The following is a 19,520-nucleotide window of genomic DNA, read 5'->3' as shown; positions in this document are numbered from 1 at the left end:
GCTCTTGGTTGGCAAAACATGGTTATTTTGGACTGAATTTCAACTAGGTCTGTCTCCCCCCGACCCCAAAGGTTTGCGTTTGCACTATTATGCCAGTGTTAGCCTCGTCCTAAGTAAAACCTTAGGTGAAACTTCTGAAGTTCGACTACAAACAAATGGGTCTGCTTTTTCAGCCATTAGCCGATACAAAAACAAATCAAAGCGATACAGAGAAATAACCAGCGTAATTACAAACGGTATCGCTAAAGATATGATGCCTTTGAGCATGTTTGAAAAACAGGGTTTCAAGAAGCTAATGACTTGTAATGGATGCTGGATGTAATGGAACGTAAGGCCTGGTTGATTCTGTTAAATGTTGTTACCCTATTAGTTCTGATAATACATAATTGTATATAATAAACCATAATTAACCTTCTGGTCTCTTTAGGGTTCTGTCCTAAGGAGAATACTCAAATAAAACTTTAAATGTAGCATTATTATTAGTATTAAATATATATTGTGATTGTGATCGATATCGATCAATATCAAAAAACATAAATTGATATAATTTTTGGCAATATCTTCCAGCCCTAATTTCAATTAATCATTGCTCTTTAACATGCGTCACATGTGTCACCGGTTGGTCCGCAGAATGTATAATGGTTATGGTTTATTAGCCCACACATATGTCATGCCAGTGGGCCGGTCTCCGGCTGTTTGAGAGGAAGCGATGCAGAATACAGACTCCATGAAATTTAACAGCCCCAATTAGCACTCAATTGCCCTTAATTTGCGAGTGATTCACCCATGAAACCACATCCGCGTTAATCCCATCAGGCCAATGGCTCTGCAACCATTTGTGAGTCATTCAGTAATGCATATGTAAATTAATATTTATGCAAAAATAAAATGAATAATCTATAGGCTGCACATATAATGTGTGTGCAGACACAATTATTACACAATTATTTCCCATGCATATGTCCCATGCATATATGAATAAACCCAGCATATCTTCATATTATTCATATTTCATATTATATTATATATTATACATATATTAAACATATTTCTTTGTTGCATTCCTGTTCTTCTGCTTCCCATCACTTTATGGTGGCCTTATGCCTTATAAAACCTTTTCAAAGCTTTGTCCCTGAATCTAGCGCGATTCAGTCTCTCTCTCTCTCTCTCTCTCTCCCTCATTCTCTCTCTCTTACTCTCAAGTTTATCTTTTACTTTCCTAGCTCTGCTTGCCTCCTAATACTCCTCTCCCTTCCTTTAGCTCTGCTTATCTCTCTCTCTGTCGATCTCATTCTCTCGCTCTCGTTCTCTCCCTATCTCTTTCTCTTTTTTACTTTCCCAGCTTTGCTTGCCTCCTAATACTCTAACTGTGCTTATCCCTCTCTCTCTCTCACTCTCTCGCTCTTGCTCTCCTTGCCCCACGCCGGAGGACAGAGCGAAAACGCTGTGGGGTTTTGACTGAAATGCAATATCAGCTCTTCTCATTCCTCCCAATTATTACACCCTGCCGCTCCGTGTTAGCTCTTGTCACTCAACAGAGCCTGCGTCGTCCCAGCCAGGGGAGTATCTCTTCCCGCTCTAGGGCTGATTAAACCCTCCTCCCAGTGCACCCCTGGGGGCCTGTCTGAAGGGCCAGGTCCAGGGGCCCGGTGGTGGTGCGTTTGTGTGTTTGTGTCTGTGGATGGACACACAAACGTCTATCTGTATCCGCTTAGTGGCTATACGTCATCTAAACACACACATGCATCCTGTGTGTGTGTGTGTGTGTGTGTGTGTGTGTGTGTGTGTGTGTGTGTGTGTGTGTGTGTGTGTGTGTGCGCGCGTGAATACTGGATTGGTGAGGTGGTTTTATCGAATGTAACCTCACTTTAGAGAGATTGAAATTGCCGGAGACTACATTAATTCAGCCCTCTCTCTCCCTGTCTCAAGTACACAATTTGGTAGCATGAGTGCCCCGACGGATGAAGTATAATTGTGCCGGTAATATTCCCTCTCGGAGCTCCTGCCGGTACAGCCGTGTGCCCGTGTGTTTGGTGGGCTGGGAGTGACTTGTGCCGAGGCATTTTGCAGGAGACTTGATTTGCTAAAGCGGGCTCAGCCGACAGATGGCACCGTCTCTTGAAGCAAGACCGAGAAGTGTCACCCTCCATTCACCGCTCCGTTTCCTGTTGGCACATCTGGTGTCCAAGTTGAATATTTCATCTCCAGGAGTGTGATTTTAAAGATTTAGAGCTTTTTGAACAAAGCCGCGTGCCGTGTAGAGGGGGCTGTGCTGCGTGGCTTCGTTTATGTGGCTTTATGGAGATGAAAACAGGGCTCTGGGATTTAGGGTGGATCACTTTTTATCGGCTTGCAATTTCTGTAAATAATAGATTTTCGTCGTTTTACATAATTTAAGATGGCAGTTTTTGACAGTGCACATGGTTGTGCAAGTGTAATCTACTGTTTTTAGGAGGACTTATAAATGTGCCGTTACAGTGTCACCTCAGTCTTTCTTAAGGGACTCAATTGAATGCGAAAATATATACAGATAGTTCCTTAACAATGCGTGCACAAATTGACAAATTTAGATCTAAATGAAGCACTAATTGATCTTGATGTGTCTCTAAATTATGTATCGTGTTGCTGTCGGGTTCTCTCGTTATTAGTGTAATTACGAGTTAATCTTCAATTTTAACAAGCTCAACATAGTGCATGCTGGGTAGTGATATATAACAGGCATGGGCACACACACGCACGCACACACACACACACACACACACACACACACACACACACACACATACACACAACGTTTTTTGTTCTACTTGAAAAAACATAAATCATTGGGAAGGTTGCGAAAAAACATATTGATTCGAAAGCACCTTGCAAACAGAGGTGTGTAGCGGACCATTAAAAAGCAAAGAGTTTGCTTTGCTTAGCATCTCGGCGTCTATTGGAACACGGCCCAGCCGCAGGGCCAACCCATTTCTCCATTAGTCTGACGAGAATCTATCCTGAGATTCTTACCAGGGAAACCTTTTGGCTAAATGAAACAACATGTAAATGACGAAGCAGTGACCAAACTCAGTTTAACTACAGCACTGAATGAACTGCATTTAAAGTAGCAGGCTGTATGAAAACGTGCATTTTTTCTGCTACTGAAATCCCAAAACAATACGTGGTTTGGTTTTACAAATCATAGTACAATAACAATCCTAGAGGGAGCTGCTTCTGTTTACCATAATGATTCTTACCCCATCCAGGATGAACTTTCCTAATAGTATTTAATAGTATGCTATTAGGGGAAGATAAAGATATAAAATAATATGGCTTAGCAACTCCTATCTTCGTGTATATGGGTCGATGCTGGATTCTTTTCCCTTTGCAGTTTAAAGAAATATATAACTGTAAGATTGCATATCCCACCATATATTGCTCAACCAACCACTCTTCCACCTCGTACAATTTTTAACAATGGAGACTTACTCACTCACCCACTCAGTCAGTGTGTAACGCTCACTCTTTATGGTCCCCCGTCTTAATCCTGCCACTCCCCGGAACAGTGAATCAGTGAGATGCAGTAGAGCCTGCAACTTTTGTTAGGCAATAACTAGGGATAGGGGAAAACATTGATCCATGGGAGAGTAAGGATTGTCTCGCAATACTGACGATAGACTCCAAAAAGTTGAACAAAATGTAAGCCAAAAACTTCCACAATTGTTCCTGGCAGAGTTTTCATTTGTTAAAAAATGTCATAGGTACCACTGTGTTTGTACAGAAAATCAAAAAAATCAAAACTATCAAACTGTAGTCGGCCACATTCATTTAAAAAATGGCAGATCTGTGGAGCCCAAACCGCTGCATTAAACCACACAAAATATAAAATCTGTCAACAAAATCGTGGCATTTTTGTTTGAATGGTATCATGAGGTCCCTGCTGCTTCGCAGCCATTACCCGTTAGATATAAACTAAGGCCCTGATCTGTTTCACAACACACCTCTGTACCGCTATAGCCCTCCTCGCTGGTCTGGGATCAGTCTGGCCTTTTATCCTCCCTTTATTCACAAGTGGAAAATATGTCCCAGAGCACAGATGGATGTGGCTCCGGATGAGATTTAGCTTGCCTTCCTCCCAGTAGGCCATGACATGGAGTCCAAAAAAAACACACTCACTCAATCATTTCATCTTGTTTTTCCAGCTTGTTATTCCTAGTTCTCTGGCAGCCGATCTGATTTGAAGATCAAATAGCACTAGATAAATCCCAAATGTAATGAAGGCAAAGGCCAAATCTGGGTGGTCAGGTTTCCACCCTGTGTGATTATCTTGTCTCACTTTAATTATTTCTTTCTGTCTCTCAGTCAGTCAGACACACACACACACACACACACACACACACTCAGTACGTTTACATGCACAGCTTAATTTGATTAAAGCCATAGTTCGACTATGCTCCTCAATTGGACAACTGCAATTGTCAGCGTATACATGGTGGTGAGTAAATTGATTCATTGGCCGAAGTGTGTCATACCCCGGTACGTTAGGTGGTGCTATACCCATTTCAACTAGTGGTAATAGAGCCACCAGTTGTCAGTTCACTTCGGGTCCATATCATTTTGTCTCTGTCGTATGTGGACTCCTCTAGCTGCTCTGCCGGTGGAGGAGTCCGCATACGACCAAGAGGTCAAAACAATGGCGTGTCTGAGAAATTATATGGACCCGAAGTGAACTGACAGCTGTCTGGTGAAACATCGCTTTCTCCTCCATGTTCGTTTCGATCTGGACTTCAGAGAGTCAAAGCCAAAGTTAATTTCCCCCAATTCCTTTTCCCCCATGGTCAAGATAAACCCCATTAGGAGTCTTTACTTGTTGTGGAAGTACCAGCGTAGTGTCTGTGTGCTTCCACCTTTAATTAATGCATGCCATGTGCGCTCCCACGGCCGGGACACAATTCTTATAGGGGGTAACTACATTCACCGGCTTTCTCCATCTTCTGCACCACCTTTTTAAATAAATCGCCGTTTCTCGTTTTCCGACGGCGACAACAACAACACGACTATCGTCTCCTTCTACTTCCGGCTCACGTCCCCGGGAAAAGATCTCGAGCATGCGCAGAACGCAATTCAACGCATAATCCAATTTGACTCCGTACATGCACGCTTAACTCGACTATGAATCGCATTATCTAGGGGTCTTAATTCGACTATGAGTAACCCAATTCGATTTGAGTATAGCTCAACTAAGGTGTATACATGCATCTTAGTAATCCAATCATAGTTGGACTAAGCCAATAAGTCGACTTTCTTGAGTGTCAAGTAAACGCACTGACTCTCACACACACACACACACACACACACCACATCTCTGGCCTTAATCGCTGGCTCCTTCATCAGCAGACTTTCAACCCTTTCTATCGGTTTTATTTTACACACAGAAACCGGGCCAGTGCACAGCAGGGTTCTCACCACTGCACAATCGGGCTTTCTGGCTGCAGTCATCACATATCAGCAATAAGTTAAATGGTAAATGGACTGCATTTATCGAGCGCTTTTCTAACCAGTGGCAACCCAAAGAGCTTTACAATTATTGCCTCACATTCACCCATTCATGCACACATTCACACACCGACGTCAGTGTCAACCATGTACGGAGACAGCCAGCTTGTCAGGAGCAGTCAGAGTGAGACGTCTTGCTCAGGGAATCCTCGACACACTAGGAGGAGCCGGGGATCGAACTAGCAACCTGCTGGTTACAAGTCAACCTTCTCTACTTGAGCCACTGCCACCCTATAAACAATAGTTACGTTTGAAGCCATATCTCACTGTTCCAATTGGTGGAGCGGGCTGTTCTGAATCCCAGTGTAGTTGTTCCCTCACCACGTGCGGTGCTCCGCCGTCTCCGCTGGGCTCCCAGACACTGACAACCAGTGACAAGATTTACTGAACCGCCGCTGCGTCTCCGATGACGGATGGTCGATTCCCTCGTGAAACGGAAGACAAGGGCATAAATCTGTGACAAAAAGAAAAGAGCAGAGCGCAATAATTTAAGCCGTTGCAATTTGAAAATGGTTCCCCTCCTCTTGTCAAATCTAGGTCTTCTAAATATAATCTTGATTTTTGCGGGTTTGTGTCAGGAATTCACTGCAAAGAACCGCGCTGTGTACCGCTGAATTCTCCAGGGATGTGTGCTGAGGTATTGAAACCTGATCTCCCAGTCGATGGTGGTTCATGGTCAATCTAAGTTTGATTCAATGTTGGTAGCTCACTACCAGAGCTTGTGTACTAGACGAGTTGCCAATTTTTTTTGTAAATAGTCCTTTGTCGATAGAATACAAACAGCAATGATAAAGATTGTATGTATGTTTAGAGATGAGTAGAGAACGCTTGGTAGGAGGTAGCGGTGAGGCTACAACTATGTGAAAGTCCATGACATCTAAAGGTCCGGAGTTGCTATAGTAACTGTAAGGGAAGCTGCTAATTCAAGGCATGTTGCTTGGTTGGTGACTTGACGGATGACTTGTAAGGATTGAAGTCTCTGGCAGAAACATCAGTTTGTTGTATTAAGTTATAGTTTTTTGGATTTTGTGTCGTCTCTAACGAGACGGTGTCAGTAAAAAACATTGGCTGACATATTGAGTTCTTCAGCATCTTTAATGAGCAACTTGTTTGTCCTGTTGAACGAATGTTGGTTCTCTGGTTTCTCATTTTTCTCCTAAAAACACTCCCCATCCGAAAAACGAATAAATTCATATCTTATTTTCACGCTAAAAGTATATTTTTTACTTTATCCAACCCAAATGCATACATACGAATATCCATACCTTTTTTTCTTTTTCTTAATAAACCTTTGTTACCTTGTAAAAGTCTCACTAAGATTTCAAATCTATTTTCCTAGAAAGACTTGGCCAAAAGGGCAGCATAAAATAAACAAATACATTAAGGTTTGCAAAAAAATCTAAACAGTTAAAAGCCAGTTTCATACTGAACGAATTAGACACAGGGACAATTCCTAGTGCTTCCATATTCTAGGTCCTTCAGTAATGAGCCAAAGGCATCAAATGCACACTTGGTAAATAATCCCATACGACAGCATACGTTAGACATCAATAAACCCTTTGTGTTTCACAGAGCAGGGACAGGTCTTCTCTTCTCGTTTTAGATTGTGTTTGTTGTTCTTAGTTGCGTATGTTGCCACGTATGCCACCGTCGGTGTGCGTGTTAGGTAGAGATATTCTGGGACACAACCGCCCAGGGGAAGTCTTTCCAATCATTATAACTCGACATGTTCACATTCCCACAGAAAAACAATTAAACACCCCCAGGCGCTGTTTCTGGCAGGTAGAGGTCTTCTTACCGCATCAGATTATCCGACGCTGGCATGCCGACATCCGTTTGTGTGATTAAACAGGCTGTGATTAACCACACTAAAAACAAACTTTCCCCCTTATCAATGTGTGCGAGTGTGGGCCGCGTCTCAGTGGGCCGCGGTATTGATTGCTCCTGTCGGTTTATGTACCTCTGCAGCATCTCGTCTTTATGAGTGAATGCTTTCTTCTCACATGCACTGGCGGAGGCTGCTGCTGCTGTTTGATTGAAATGTTAATTGTGCTATGGCGCCCGTTGACTTCCCCCCTACCTTGACTTCCTTTGGAAATTCCTACGCTGCGCTCTCATTTAATATTAACGCTTAAGTAGTTTGCCATTGATCAGTGTTTCAGGAAGCCTCAGCATCTTGCCTGCTTTGACATACGCACCTTGGTTAAAAACCTGCGTAGAGATGAAAGGGAGTGTGGCCAGGAGTGTGGCCAAGAGCCTCTTTGTAAATCAAACAACGCACGCTTTTCCTCCCTTGTTCTTTGTTAACTCATCTAAAACCTCAATGGCAAGTCAATTGCTCCAGGAATCAAGCAGCATGTTTCTTTCTCAAAACTCCCCATAATGATCAATCGGTGGTCAAAGCAGCGGTGAAGCAGGTAATCTCACAGGTGGTTAACTCAAAACCAAAATATAGGCATTACCCTCGGGCGAAAAACGAGGAGTTGTGGAATTGACCGCTTTCCGTGTCCACGGTAGCCATAAAGAACACCAGCACACAGACAAAATCCTTACCACCGTTATCACGGCCATCATGGGGCAGAGCAGCGCCGTCCTTTGCCTCGTCGTCAGGTTGCGGCGGGCTTGACAGTTCATCCATTCGGATTAGTGGTCCGCCGTTGTAAGCCATCAGTAGCTGACAGCGTCCCCCCCACCCCGCGGCCCATTAGTCAGCCCGTTACATGGGCCATGTCCGAGGCCCCGGCCCAGGGCGGACAGGTAAGGGGCCGCTGTCGGGCCCCCAGTGAGGGGCCACAGGGTTTGGGGGTAATGACTGAGAGGACTGTGGTGAGAGTAATGAGGCTTAGAGGAGGTGGAGGTCCCCGGAGCTTTATCTAGACGTCTTACACACACACACACACACACACACACAGACACACACACACACACACACACACACACACACACACACACACACACACACACACTGACACACACACCGGCTGTTGTGGTGTAGGGAATGCAGCTCTTGGCCTTGTGCTCCGTGGCGTGCTGGGAGGAAAAGGAGTTTCCGTCAGTTCCCATCAGAATTAGAGTGGTTGAGACCCGAACTGATCTGATATTCCGGCACTGCCAGCCTGCCTCAGAAGGTCAAGATAAAGCCATGGAATGGGGGGATTGGAATGGAAGTTAAAGGTCATGGAGATGAAACGCCGATGACGCTTTCCATGCAGGGGACCAGCTTTCCCGTTCAATTAAAACACGGCTCCGCTTTTGTGTCGTCTGACGAACAACAGCAGCAGAGGTGATGATTTCAAGCCTGGCTTGGCTCGCACCTCTGAGTCGGGCTGGGTGGCCTTATCATACTGATCAGCAGACAGCCCCCCGGCCCCGTGATGGATTACACTGCAGTGCTCCACCTCCTGTGGAGGAGCTGGGGGTGGGGGGTGGGGGGGAAGGGAGGAGTCCACTTGGCCCTCAGACCCCAACCTCATCAAGGGACTTTTGCATTTCCATCGCAGCATCAGCAGCGATTCATAGACTGTGCTGCGTAGTTCTCGTTTGGCCAACATTCACAAGTTAAAAAGACGGAGCAATCATCATGTTCCGTCGATTCACCGCTTTGAAGCTGAAAGTCTGCGCCCCGATCTCTGTCTTGCACTTCAACAGCACGGTAGGCTAAATGGGCCATTAGCTCATTTGTCTCGTCTCCGTTTTACATCCAAAGAAATGTGTTTCTGTTTCTTGCAAAACTGTACTTCTGCGGCAGTTGTGACAGACTTTCAAACCCTTTTCATTCCCCACGCCAGATTAAAAATACATTATTGTCGCTTTGGATTCAATCAATGCTCGTTTCCAGACGAGGTCTCAGCGTGAGATGTGTAGTATTTATGATGCAACCCAGTCCAAAGCAACATCATCCAATAAATACACGATGCTTCAATTTCACATGATAAACATGGTATTCTCTTTGTGCATTGTCAGTCATGTATCCCTCTAGACTGTTAGTCTTTTCTCTGCGTATATTGTTGGCAGTGGAATGGAGTGTGGAGTGTGGCAGTGATGAGCACACTTTTACAGCCTCGGCTTCTGTTTTCACAACCAAGAAGAGTGGCATGGTTAAGACGGCGTTGAAAACAAGACGCAGAGCAAGTCTCACACGTACTTGAAAGTCGAATAAACTTCCGTTCAAAAACAACCTCACACATTGTGTTCATCATCATTATTATTAACATTGGATCTTGAGAGGACAAAGGAGTGAGGGGGGATTAGATGTGATTGGAGGGATATTCTCAGCGGTGTGTGTGTAGATCGGAGATGGGAGATGAGGGCAGCAGCAGGCCTGGCTGCACATAACAACGAGCGACCACCGGCGCTATGTTAATCGATGGAGATGTCCTGGCTCAGGTGAAAGAAAATGTGTCTCCATGACTTCCCCCACAGTGACTCAATGAGCCCATGTCACCAGGCTTTCATTTACCTGTCCCTGCAGGAGGGCTTTTCCTCTGCACTGCTTTGTGGTTCCTAAGTCTCTCTTTTACTTTCCTAGCTCTGCTTGCTCTGCTCTCTCTCTCTCTCTTTCTCTCTCTCACTCCCTTACTAACTTACTCACACTCTCGCTCACTCTCTCTCTCTCATTCTCTCTTTATCTCTATGTAATTCTCATTCTCCTTCTGATTTTCTCTCTCTCTCTCTCTCTCTTTCTCCCCCCCCTCTCTCTCTCTCTCTCTCTCTCTTTCTCTTCCCCCCCCTCTCTCTCTCTCTCTTTTAACCCAGCCAGTTATACGTAATAATAATCAAACCTGTCCACTGGTTCAACCAGTTGGTTACCTAAGATTTACGAACCGCAGGTTTCAATGTATTCAGTGGCCAGTTTTATGTAGCTCACATAGGCACACCGTTCACATCTTAACTGTGTGCGAAATAGGGTCAAGGTTATAGTTCCACAGGCCATCAGACCTGGCCCAACCACGCTGTGTATGTGTGTGTGTGTGTGTGTGTATAGGTTCCTCTTTGTTTCTCGTGTCTCAATATCTGCTAGATCACTATTTGTTCTTAAAGTCAAAGCTAATTTTAGCTGCTGCCTCTGAGCCGGGAAAACGCACCCCTTTCAATTGTTAATTTAACATAAATGCGTTCCTGTTGTTGACTCTAGGTAAACACAGAAAATATGATCGCCCTCTCTTATTCCTGCTGTCCCTGTTTCCCTCTCTCGGCTCTATTGTTTTATTTTTCCTTCCTTACTTGTCTTAGTTTAACATTCAATGTTTGTTAAATGTTGACATCAAAATAAAAGCGGTTTGCTGTGACGTTAAACCGGTAAACGCCGCAGCTCACAGGACGACTTCTGCAGACTTAATCTCAGCTTTGAAGTCTCCTCACTGCCAGAGAGGTAATAACAACTGGTAAGCTCCGTCGCATCCAAAATGTCGGTTCCACTCATCAGTGGTTTCCCCCTCTGGGTCCCCAGCCTGTCGCCGTTATAAATCAACTCAACGAGAGAACAATCCTAATAAGAAGTGAAGATTCCAGATCCGCAACATAAAATAAATCCACACCAGTATTTTGTGCCAGCAGTCTGGATCCGGCCATTAGCGCAAACCCCCCTAGAGCTCAGCCTAATGTGTAAAGTTATCTGGCTCAGTGCACCGGTGGAAGCCAAAACCTGGCACGACTTTTCCCTCTTCTCCCCCCACCATGGCTGTTTGAATTACACGATGATAATGAGGATAGTAGGATGTGGAAATTAACTTTGCCACGGCCGACTCCGGATGGGCTTGTTGCTTAAATATGAAATATGAACAATAGCGATAGCGTATTCAGCTGCATGCTGAAGTAAATTAATAGCAGGAGTACAATAGATTCAATATGGATTGAATAGCAATTTTCCGGGCGAGAAAATTGCCTGTGCATAAGGCAGCTCATGTGTTATCGCATTCATTCAATCATGACGGAGTTTAAATAATGGAAAATTGATTTGGTTTAGACTCTGGGAAATGGTGCATGGGGTTCCATGTCAACCGGCGTATTCGTTTTTTTTTGCTGCATCCCAAATACTAAAGGTGGCTGATGAGGTCAAATCACTGTGCAGGACCTGCCCTCTTGGACCGGACGTTTCCTCTCTCTCCTCTGTCTCCATGGCAACAGATTTAGGAAAAAGAAGAGGAGAGGGCCTTTAGAGATAAACTTGGTACTTGAGGGACTCTCCATGGCCGGGCGACACACTGACAGGCAGAGATAAACAATGCGAGGGGGACCAAAATATAGAAGATACAGCCATCCTCTTTTTTTCACTCCCTTTTTTTCTGCCAAAGATAATCTGTTTGTTTGTCGTCAGGGGATCGCCGGCCTGCCACTCGTGGAGGCAAAGATAACCGAAGCAGGATCAAGTCTAGAGGGAAAGCGAGTGAGATAAACTCAAAATGGCGGGGCTCAGTTGACGCTACAAAGTAAAGACCTCAGTGCTGCCTCTCGAGGGGGAACAGCTGACAGCCGTGGATGTGGCCATTACAGAACACCACGATTAGTATGGATTTCCTTATTCAATTGTGCACAAGCATTCAGTTCCACTTAAGCTTTTCGCAGTAGCCCACGGCGCCTCGACCTCTCCACATTTGACTCACGTCCACCCGGCTCGGCGGAGTGACCTATTCCGCCTTCCCCGTCCCGCCCCCCCTCTCTGCTTGAGCTCTTTTGCGGTGTGTGTGTACAGACACAAAAATCACGCCTGTACCACTCTCTAGCTCCCTGGAAATCACAGCCGACGCTTGGGAATACCAACCTAGTTAGTTGAAAGGCGTAATTTTTTAATTGGCAGCCCTCTGGTCTTCTCGCTCGCCCGGGGTTGAGGTTGAGGTATCTTTTCCGATGGGTTGAGTGTCTGATTCTGACGGCTCTGACGCTCCGACCTCTCGCTGCCAAGGATGTGTTTGGCGGCCGCCTCTTGTTGTCAGAGCTGACGCGGGCCGTCTCGGTGGAGCGGAGAAAACAAGAACCACCACCGCGAGGCCGTGCTGCGACTTTGAGTGTCACTCGTGAGAAGACGATTCAAGGTGTGCTGGTTATGACACGTGATGGGATGCTTCAGGTTTTAGGGTTTTACGACGGTGATAGCTAGCCTGATGCATCAGCCGCTTACTTCATTACATTTCATATAGCGTCTGAACACGAGCCGTAGAGATTCGTTTGCTTCCGGGAGGCGGTTGCTTCCGTTTGCTTCGACTAATCGCTGCTGCTTGGCGGTGACGTATGCTATGCGTTTATTTATTTCCGTTTATTATGTCCTGGTCATCACTAACGCCAAGCTGGCCTGCTGTTACACCCAGTATCCCTGCCTCCTTAATCTGGTCTTCTATCAGGGCAAGCAGGGGGGACACAACGATGACAATAGGGTTAGCATTAGCGTTTGGCTTGCATAATGTCTTCGCCACTAACGGGGCCAGCTGGTAAATTAAACTTTTCCCAAACCCGGTAGGAAGAAGTCCAAAAACGTCTTTGCCCTCCAAAAAGTTCGTCAAACATGCTTCTTGTTCTGGCTTTAAGTCTTCAATATCCGGAATAGTTTCAAGCACAGAGCGTATAGCTTCGCCGACATCCATCTCGTCAACTGTTATCGCCCGTCATCGCCACATCTGCTCGCTGATTGGTCCGTCCGCTCTGGCGGACGGAGCAAACCGAAACGCATTGCTAGTTCCCTGACTATATGGTTGAGGCAAATTAAATTTGCCGGAACCAGTAGGCGGCGCTAGCCTGGCTAGGTGATAGCACCCGTAACACTTAATTAATGGTTTGTTTTGCTCTCTGTAGGGCCGTGTCGTTATTTATTTACCTCTGGGTCTTCGTCCAGGTCCCTGGGCTCCGTTTTCCTTACTTATTTAACAAAGTAATATTTAAAGGTTTTCATCGTGAGCTTATTTTATTTTATTTTTTTGGGCTTTTTTTTTACAATATAGTTTCCAACTGTGCAACACCATTGTAGTTGTTCCAGGTGCATGCTGGACTGAACACAAAGTGCCTTCCCAGCCCACTGGCAGAACAACACAAACAACATAAAACGGAAAAGCCCTGCTGACGTGCGACAGATATCCTTCCCACAAACATAACCCGTGTTAACTGGCATTTACATTTTACAGCGAGTCGGAGGGTCCGTGGGTGAACTCACCGACATGGTGAATCTGTTGTGGCGCTATCACGTTAGACACAGACACACCGTCAACCCCTCATTCCAATTCAGCTCCTCCTGCCATATCAGAAGCAGCTCCGCTGCATTATTGACAAACACTTTGGAAGGAACAAACTCAGGAATACACAGGCAGGCTATCTTGTCAAAAAAAGAGAGGGTTTGCACTTATTTTTCTCCCCGTCTGGCACAGAAAGCATTTGTGTGGTGTTTCATACCTTGTGGACCTGTTTGGGAAGTCATTACTTTCCACTGTCTGACAGGGCCCATCCTAGCTTGAGGCCACGGGGGAGAGGGGATTTTATAGGGGCGGCGGTGGCAGCGCAGGGGGGGGGGTGGTTGGAAGGGTGAAACGTGAAAGGGTACACATCCCGGTTCCAGGGTTGCGATGCGTTTGTTAGCACTTTGTCAGCCGAGGCTCTGAAAGGGGGTCATTGTGTGTGATGTCCGACGGGACAAAGGACCGTGGCCCTGGCCGCGTGCCAGACATGGTAACACCTGACAGAGAGGGAACAGAGACCTCAGAGTTGTCCTGTACTACGCACTTCCACAAACAAGAGGCTCTTCTGAAGGGGGATACGGGGAGCGAGAGGGACGCATGCAGAGGACACAGGGAGAGGGGGGGGCTACATCAGATAGATACGCTAATAACACAAACACAAATTATTTACCTGTTTGTGCCGTCCACAGACGGGGTTGAACACTCGATGCTCGTGGGTTTTCTATCTGCCCAATTAAGGCCCGAGGGTTAAATGGAATCGGATATGTGTAAAGGCAGCTGACAGATGCTTGTATGAAGCTTGCCGCCACAGAGATCATCGATGTGTACGATATGGTACACATTATGCCTCGGCAGAATCACATATGGTTGGTGGTGTTTGGTTGTGCCTGCCTCGTTGTAGATAATGGCCAGTTATACATGATGTCAGGCCTCAATGTCATGCGCCGCTGAATGTTACGTTCACTGTTTTGTTGATACCCTTAAAGGGGCAATGCGTAGATTTCAGTGGCATCCATGGAAATGGACTTGGCCGAAATGCTGCAGATGCTAGTCAATTCTGCACACTGGACCTTGTAGAAATGGACATACAGAGAGAGAGAGAGAGAGAGAGAGAGAGAGAGAGAGAGAGAGAGACATACAGGCAACCTTACGATTCGATGTCTTAACAATTGAAACATTGGAATAGTTTCATGTTTATTTGTGGCAGGCATGTCTGCAAAAATGCACACATGTTGTTGAAGGGTACTCTGCTATGTCCGCAGGCGAGGGCATATTGGCCACACACCTGTGTCTGCAGAGAACCCTTTTTTTCAGTGAAGGCAAGGCCGCATACAGAAGCAGAGGGCGATAGAATGTGTCTACGATATTGCTTTGAATAATTGCTGTTCTGATCTGCAAGCACTCTCCATCAGGACAAATACACCTGGGCTGTCGCATTCCAAACCATCCCTGGCAGAGCCTGAGTTACATTTCATTAAAATGTTTACAGGTGTCTGCCTTTTCCACCGTGTGCTTGTCCTACCAAATCATCTGCAACAAAACCAATGAAAACTCCACAAACTTCCTATCCGTAAACAAACCCGATGTTTAACCCGACACCCAAATGCATTTTAATGTCACACTGTGTTTCGCAAAGCTCTGGCAATTTAACGCCGGGTGTTTATGGAACACGGACTCATATCTGCATCTGTCAAACCGTATCTGCAGGCGGCAGGCGCGCTGCACACAGCGACTTTACAATGTGCTGCTTCGCTTCCTTCCGCCCAAAATGTGACAGTGGTCACAGCCTGGTTATCCATCAACCTGACTGACTGGGCTGTGAGAGGGCCAGCATCCACATGCACCAGACCAGGGCGGGGAGAATTTGCGATATACATACAGTACATACAGCATAGCGGTAAAGGACTTCACCAGGTTTTCACCAAATTGGTGAATCAATCAGGCACATGTGATCTTGCGATTCTGACGGCTTTTATTCGGCCTGTACATTGATTCCAACGAGCAGTATCTTTAATTTACAAGGATTCCATCAATCACGTCCACTCAGACTGTCAGACAATGATGAAAGTGGTGAGGGGGATTAATATGCAAGGGAGACCATACATCTAGCCTTTCATTTGCATGTTTGCATGTTGCTCCGAACACGCATAGACACACAAACTCTTTCTCTCTCTCTTGCTCTCTCTCGCTCTCCCTCACTTTCTCTCTGTCCTCGGTCACTTGCTTGCTTCCTCTTGCTCTCTCTCTTTCTCGCTCTCTCTCACACACACACAAAGACTCACAGACGTTGGTGTACACGCAAAATCGAAATAAGCTGCGTTCAGCAATTTCAAAATAATCTATTATTCATAATCAGTGTTTGGAATAACGCTGTTTAAAAGAAAGGCGTTAGGTAACGCTGTTATTTTTTCAGTAACGGGGTAATCTAACTAATTACTGTTTCCGTCGTTACAATGCCGTTATCGTTACTGAACGTTAAATGCGGTGCATTACTATGAATTGATTGAATAAACTGCGTAATCCGAACGCACCCCTGGTTCCATACATAAACTGCTAGTGAGGAGGCCGTGTGGGTTAACAACGAGTCATGTTTCATTGTAGCCAATCTGTGCCAGTGTTTTTACACACAAGCCAGGATACGCGTGCCACACGCACACACACACACACACACACAAACACCAAACAGATTCGATGAAGCAGCAGAAATGGCAAGTCCGGAGCAATCCGATGAAAAGTTGTCATTTCCAAGGTGGAGATATAAGAACTAATTCATTGAGGTCAAAGGCAAGAACGTGCATGTAAAGTGTACATTATGTCCAGGAGCGAAGACTTTGTCGACGCATCTAATGAAGCAAATAATTACTTTCCCTGGTAACTATATATAGAGTACTATTATAGAGTAATTCAGTTACTAACTCTGTTACTTTTTGGAACAAGTAGTGAGTAACTATAGCTAATTGCTTTTTAAAAGTAATGTTCCCAACACTGTTTATAATGTGGTTTAAAGTAATTTGGTGGCTTGTTTTTGAGCAGGTGAAATAAAGAGGGAAAGCCGAAAGCCATTACTGAAACAAGAAGTCGACTCCAGCCACACGCACACACACACGCACACATCCACAACCAATGAACCCACCTAGCCCTCAAGACATAACATTTAGCTATTGTTCAGCATGGAGAAAAACGGAAAGAAGTAATTGGGTTTCTAAACCTCACAATCCCTCACTCGATGACAGGTCCTACACAGCTTTTAAGTGATTACGTGGGAAATTGTGAAGGTTTTTCTTCCCTCACTCGCCATCTCCTTGGTCCTGCAAGTTAAATCCCTCTTATCTACCGCGGCCACGAAGCCAGCCGGAGAAAGCATTCCGTTTGGTGTGCTCCTTCTGCTGTTTATGTTGGTTCATTTATTATGTTGGTTCATTTATTGAGGTTGCGTTGGCTGTACCTGTGGTTGTTTCAGCTCTAATAGCAGTGAGCGAGGTCCCTGTGGGTTCACGCTGAGCGCGCTGGCCTTCTCTTGATCCGTCGATGCGGCTTCTCTCTGCAAAAGATGAGATTGGAACAGGAGGACGGCATGGTTCTGTCAGTGGGGCCCAGATGAGCCCGTCTCTGGGCGAATGGCCCTCTTCACCTCCACAGTTTGTCTGGCGTGTGTGTCATCTGTGTGTGCGTCGTCTGTTGTTTTTACGAGCATGTTCAATTAAATGATTACTCAAATCTCTCTCTCTCTCCCCCTCTCTCTCCCCCCCCCCCTCTCTCTCTCTCTCTATCTCGCCTCCCCCCCCCCCCCCTCTCTCTCTCTCTCTCTCTCTCTCTCTCTCTCTCTCCTCTCCCTCTCTCTCTCTCTCTCCTCCCACTCTCTCTCTCCCCCCCTCTCTCTCTCTCTCTCTCTCTCTCTCCACCCCTCTCTCTCTCTCTCTCTCTCTCTCTCTCTCTCTCACTCTCTCTCTCTCTCTCTCTCTCTCTCTCTCTCTCTCCCCCTCGCTCTCTCTCCCCCTCTCTCTCTCTCTCTCTCTCTCTCTCTCCCCCTCTCTCTCTGCAGGTGTTCACCAGGTATGGGAAGTGCTACATGTTCAATGCGGTGGAGGAGGGGAAGAGCCTCCGCACCACCATGAAGGGCGGCACGGGGAACGGCCTGGAGATCATGCTGGACATCCAGCAGGACGAGTACCTGCCGGTGTGGGGGGACACAGGTAAGACCACCTACATACCACACTAGTCCCTGCCAGGTAGGGCCTGAGACCACCTACACACACACCAACAGGTAGGGCCTGAGACCACCTACACACACACCAACAGGTAGGGCCTGAGACCACCTACACACACACCAACAGGTAGGGCCTGAGACCACCTACACACACACCAACAGGTAGGGCCTGAGACCACCTACACACACACCAACAGGTAGGGCCTGAGACCACCTACACACACACCAACAGGTAGGGCCTGAGACCACCTACACACACACCAACAGGTAGGGCCTGAGACCACCTACACACACACCAACAGGTAGGGCCTGAGACCACCTACACACACACCAACAGGTAGGGCCTGAGACCACCTACACACACACCAACAGGTAGGGCCTGAGACCACCTACACACACACCAACAGGTAGGGCCTGAGACCACCTACACACACACCAACAGGTAGGGCCTGAGACCACCTACACACACACCAACAGGTAGGGCCTGAGACCACCTACACACACACCAACAGGTAGGGCCTGAGACCACCTACACACACACCAACAGGTAGGGCCTGAGACCACCTACACACACACCAACAGGTAGGGCCTGAGACCACCTACACACACACCAACAGGTAGGGCCTGAGACCACCTACACACACACCAACAGGTAGACTTGAGACCACCTACACACACACCAACAGGTAGGGCCTGAGACCACCTACACACACATCGAGAGGTAGGGCCTGAGACCACCTACACACACACCAACAGGTAGGGCCTGAGACCACCTACACACACACCAACAGGTAGGGCCTGAGACCACCTACACACACACCAACAGGTAGGGCCTGAGACCACCTACACACACACCAACAGGTAGACTTGAGACCACCTACACACACACCAACAGGTAGGGCCTGAGACCACCTACACACACACCAACAGGTAGGGCCTGAGACCACCTACACACACACCAACAGGTAGGGCCTGAGACCACCTACACACACACCAACAGGTAGGGCCTGAGACCACCTACACACACACCAACAGGTAGACTTGAGACCACCTACACACACACCAACAGGTAGGGCCTGAGACCACCTACACACACACCAACAGGTAGGGCCTGAGACCACCTACACACACACCAACAGGTAGGGCCTGAGACCACCTACACACACACCAACAGGTAGACTTGAGACCACCTACACACACACCAACAGGTAGGGCCTGAGACCACCTACACACACACCAACAGGTAGACTTGAGACCACCTACACACACACCAACAGGTAGGGCCTGAGACCACCTACACACACATCGAGAGGTAGCGCCTGAGACCACCTACACACACACCAACAGGTAGGGCCTGAGACCACCTACACACACATCGAGAGGTAGCGCCTGAGACCACCTACACACACACCAACAGGTAGGGCCTGAGACCACCTACACACACATCGAGAGGTAGCGCCCCTGAAAGTGAATGAAGTCTTCTACCGACTCCGTTCAACAAGCAAAACCAAGCCACGGTCCTTCCCACTCCAAAGTAAAATCAAAGCTATTCCAATTCCTGCATTTCTAAAGTGACAATGATTGAACCATCAGCTAAAAAACAGCTAAAAAAGGAATTA

The 19,520-nt window shown here is 46.6% G+C and overlaps 1 protein-coding gene across 1 annotated transcript in view; it reads left to right on the top strand.

Moving 5' to 3' along the window:
* Window positions 1-19,520, top strand: part of asic2 (acid-sensing (proton-gated) ion channel 2) — a gene marked incomplete at its 5' end in the record, with an annotated part of 276,492 nt that overhangs the window by 226,114 nt on the left and 30,858 nt on the right. Inside the window, 1 exon segment of the mRNA XM_084488803.1 lies at window positions 17,737-17,887. Within this exon segment, the coding sequence (XP_084344929.1) occupies window positions 17,737-17,887 (151 nt within the window).

The sequence above is a fragment of the Micromesistius poutassou genome, assembly GCF_964030765.1.
Source record: "Micromesistius poutassou genome assembly, chromosome: 1".
Classification (NCBI taxonomy): Eukaryota; Metazoa; Chordata; class Actinopteri; order Gadiformes; family Gadidae; genus Micromesistius; species Micromesistius poutassou.
Note: the sequence above shows the minus strand (reverse complement) of the source record. Positions and strands in the feature narration are given on the sequence as shown.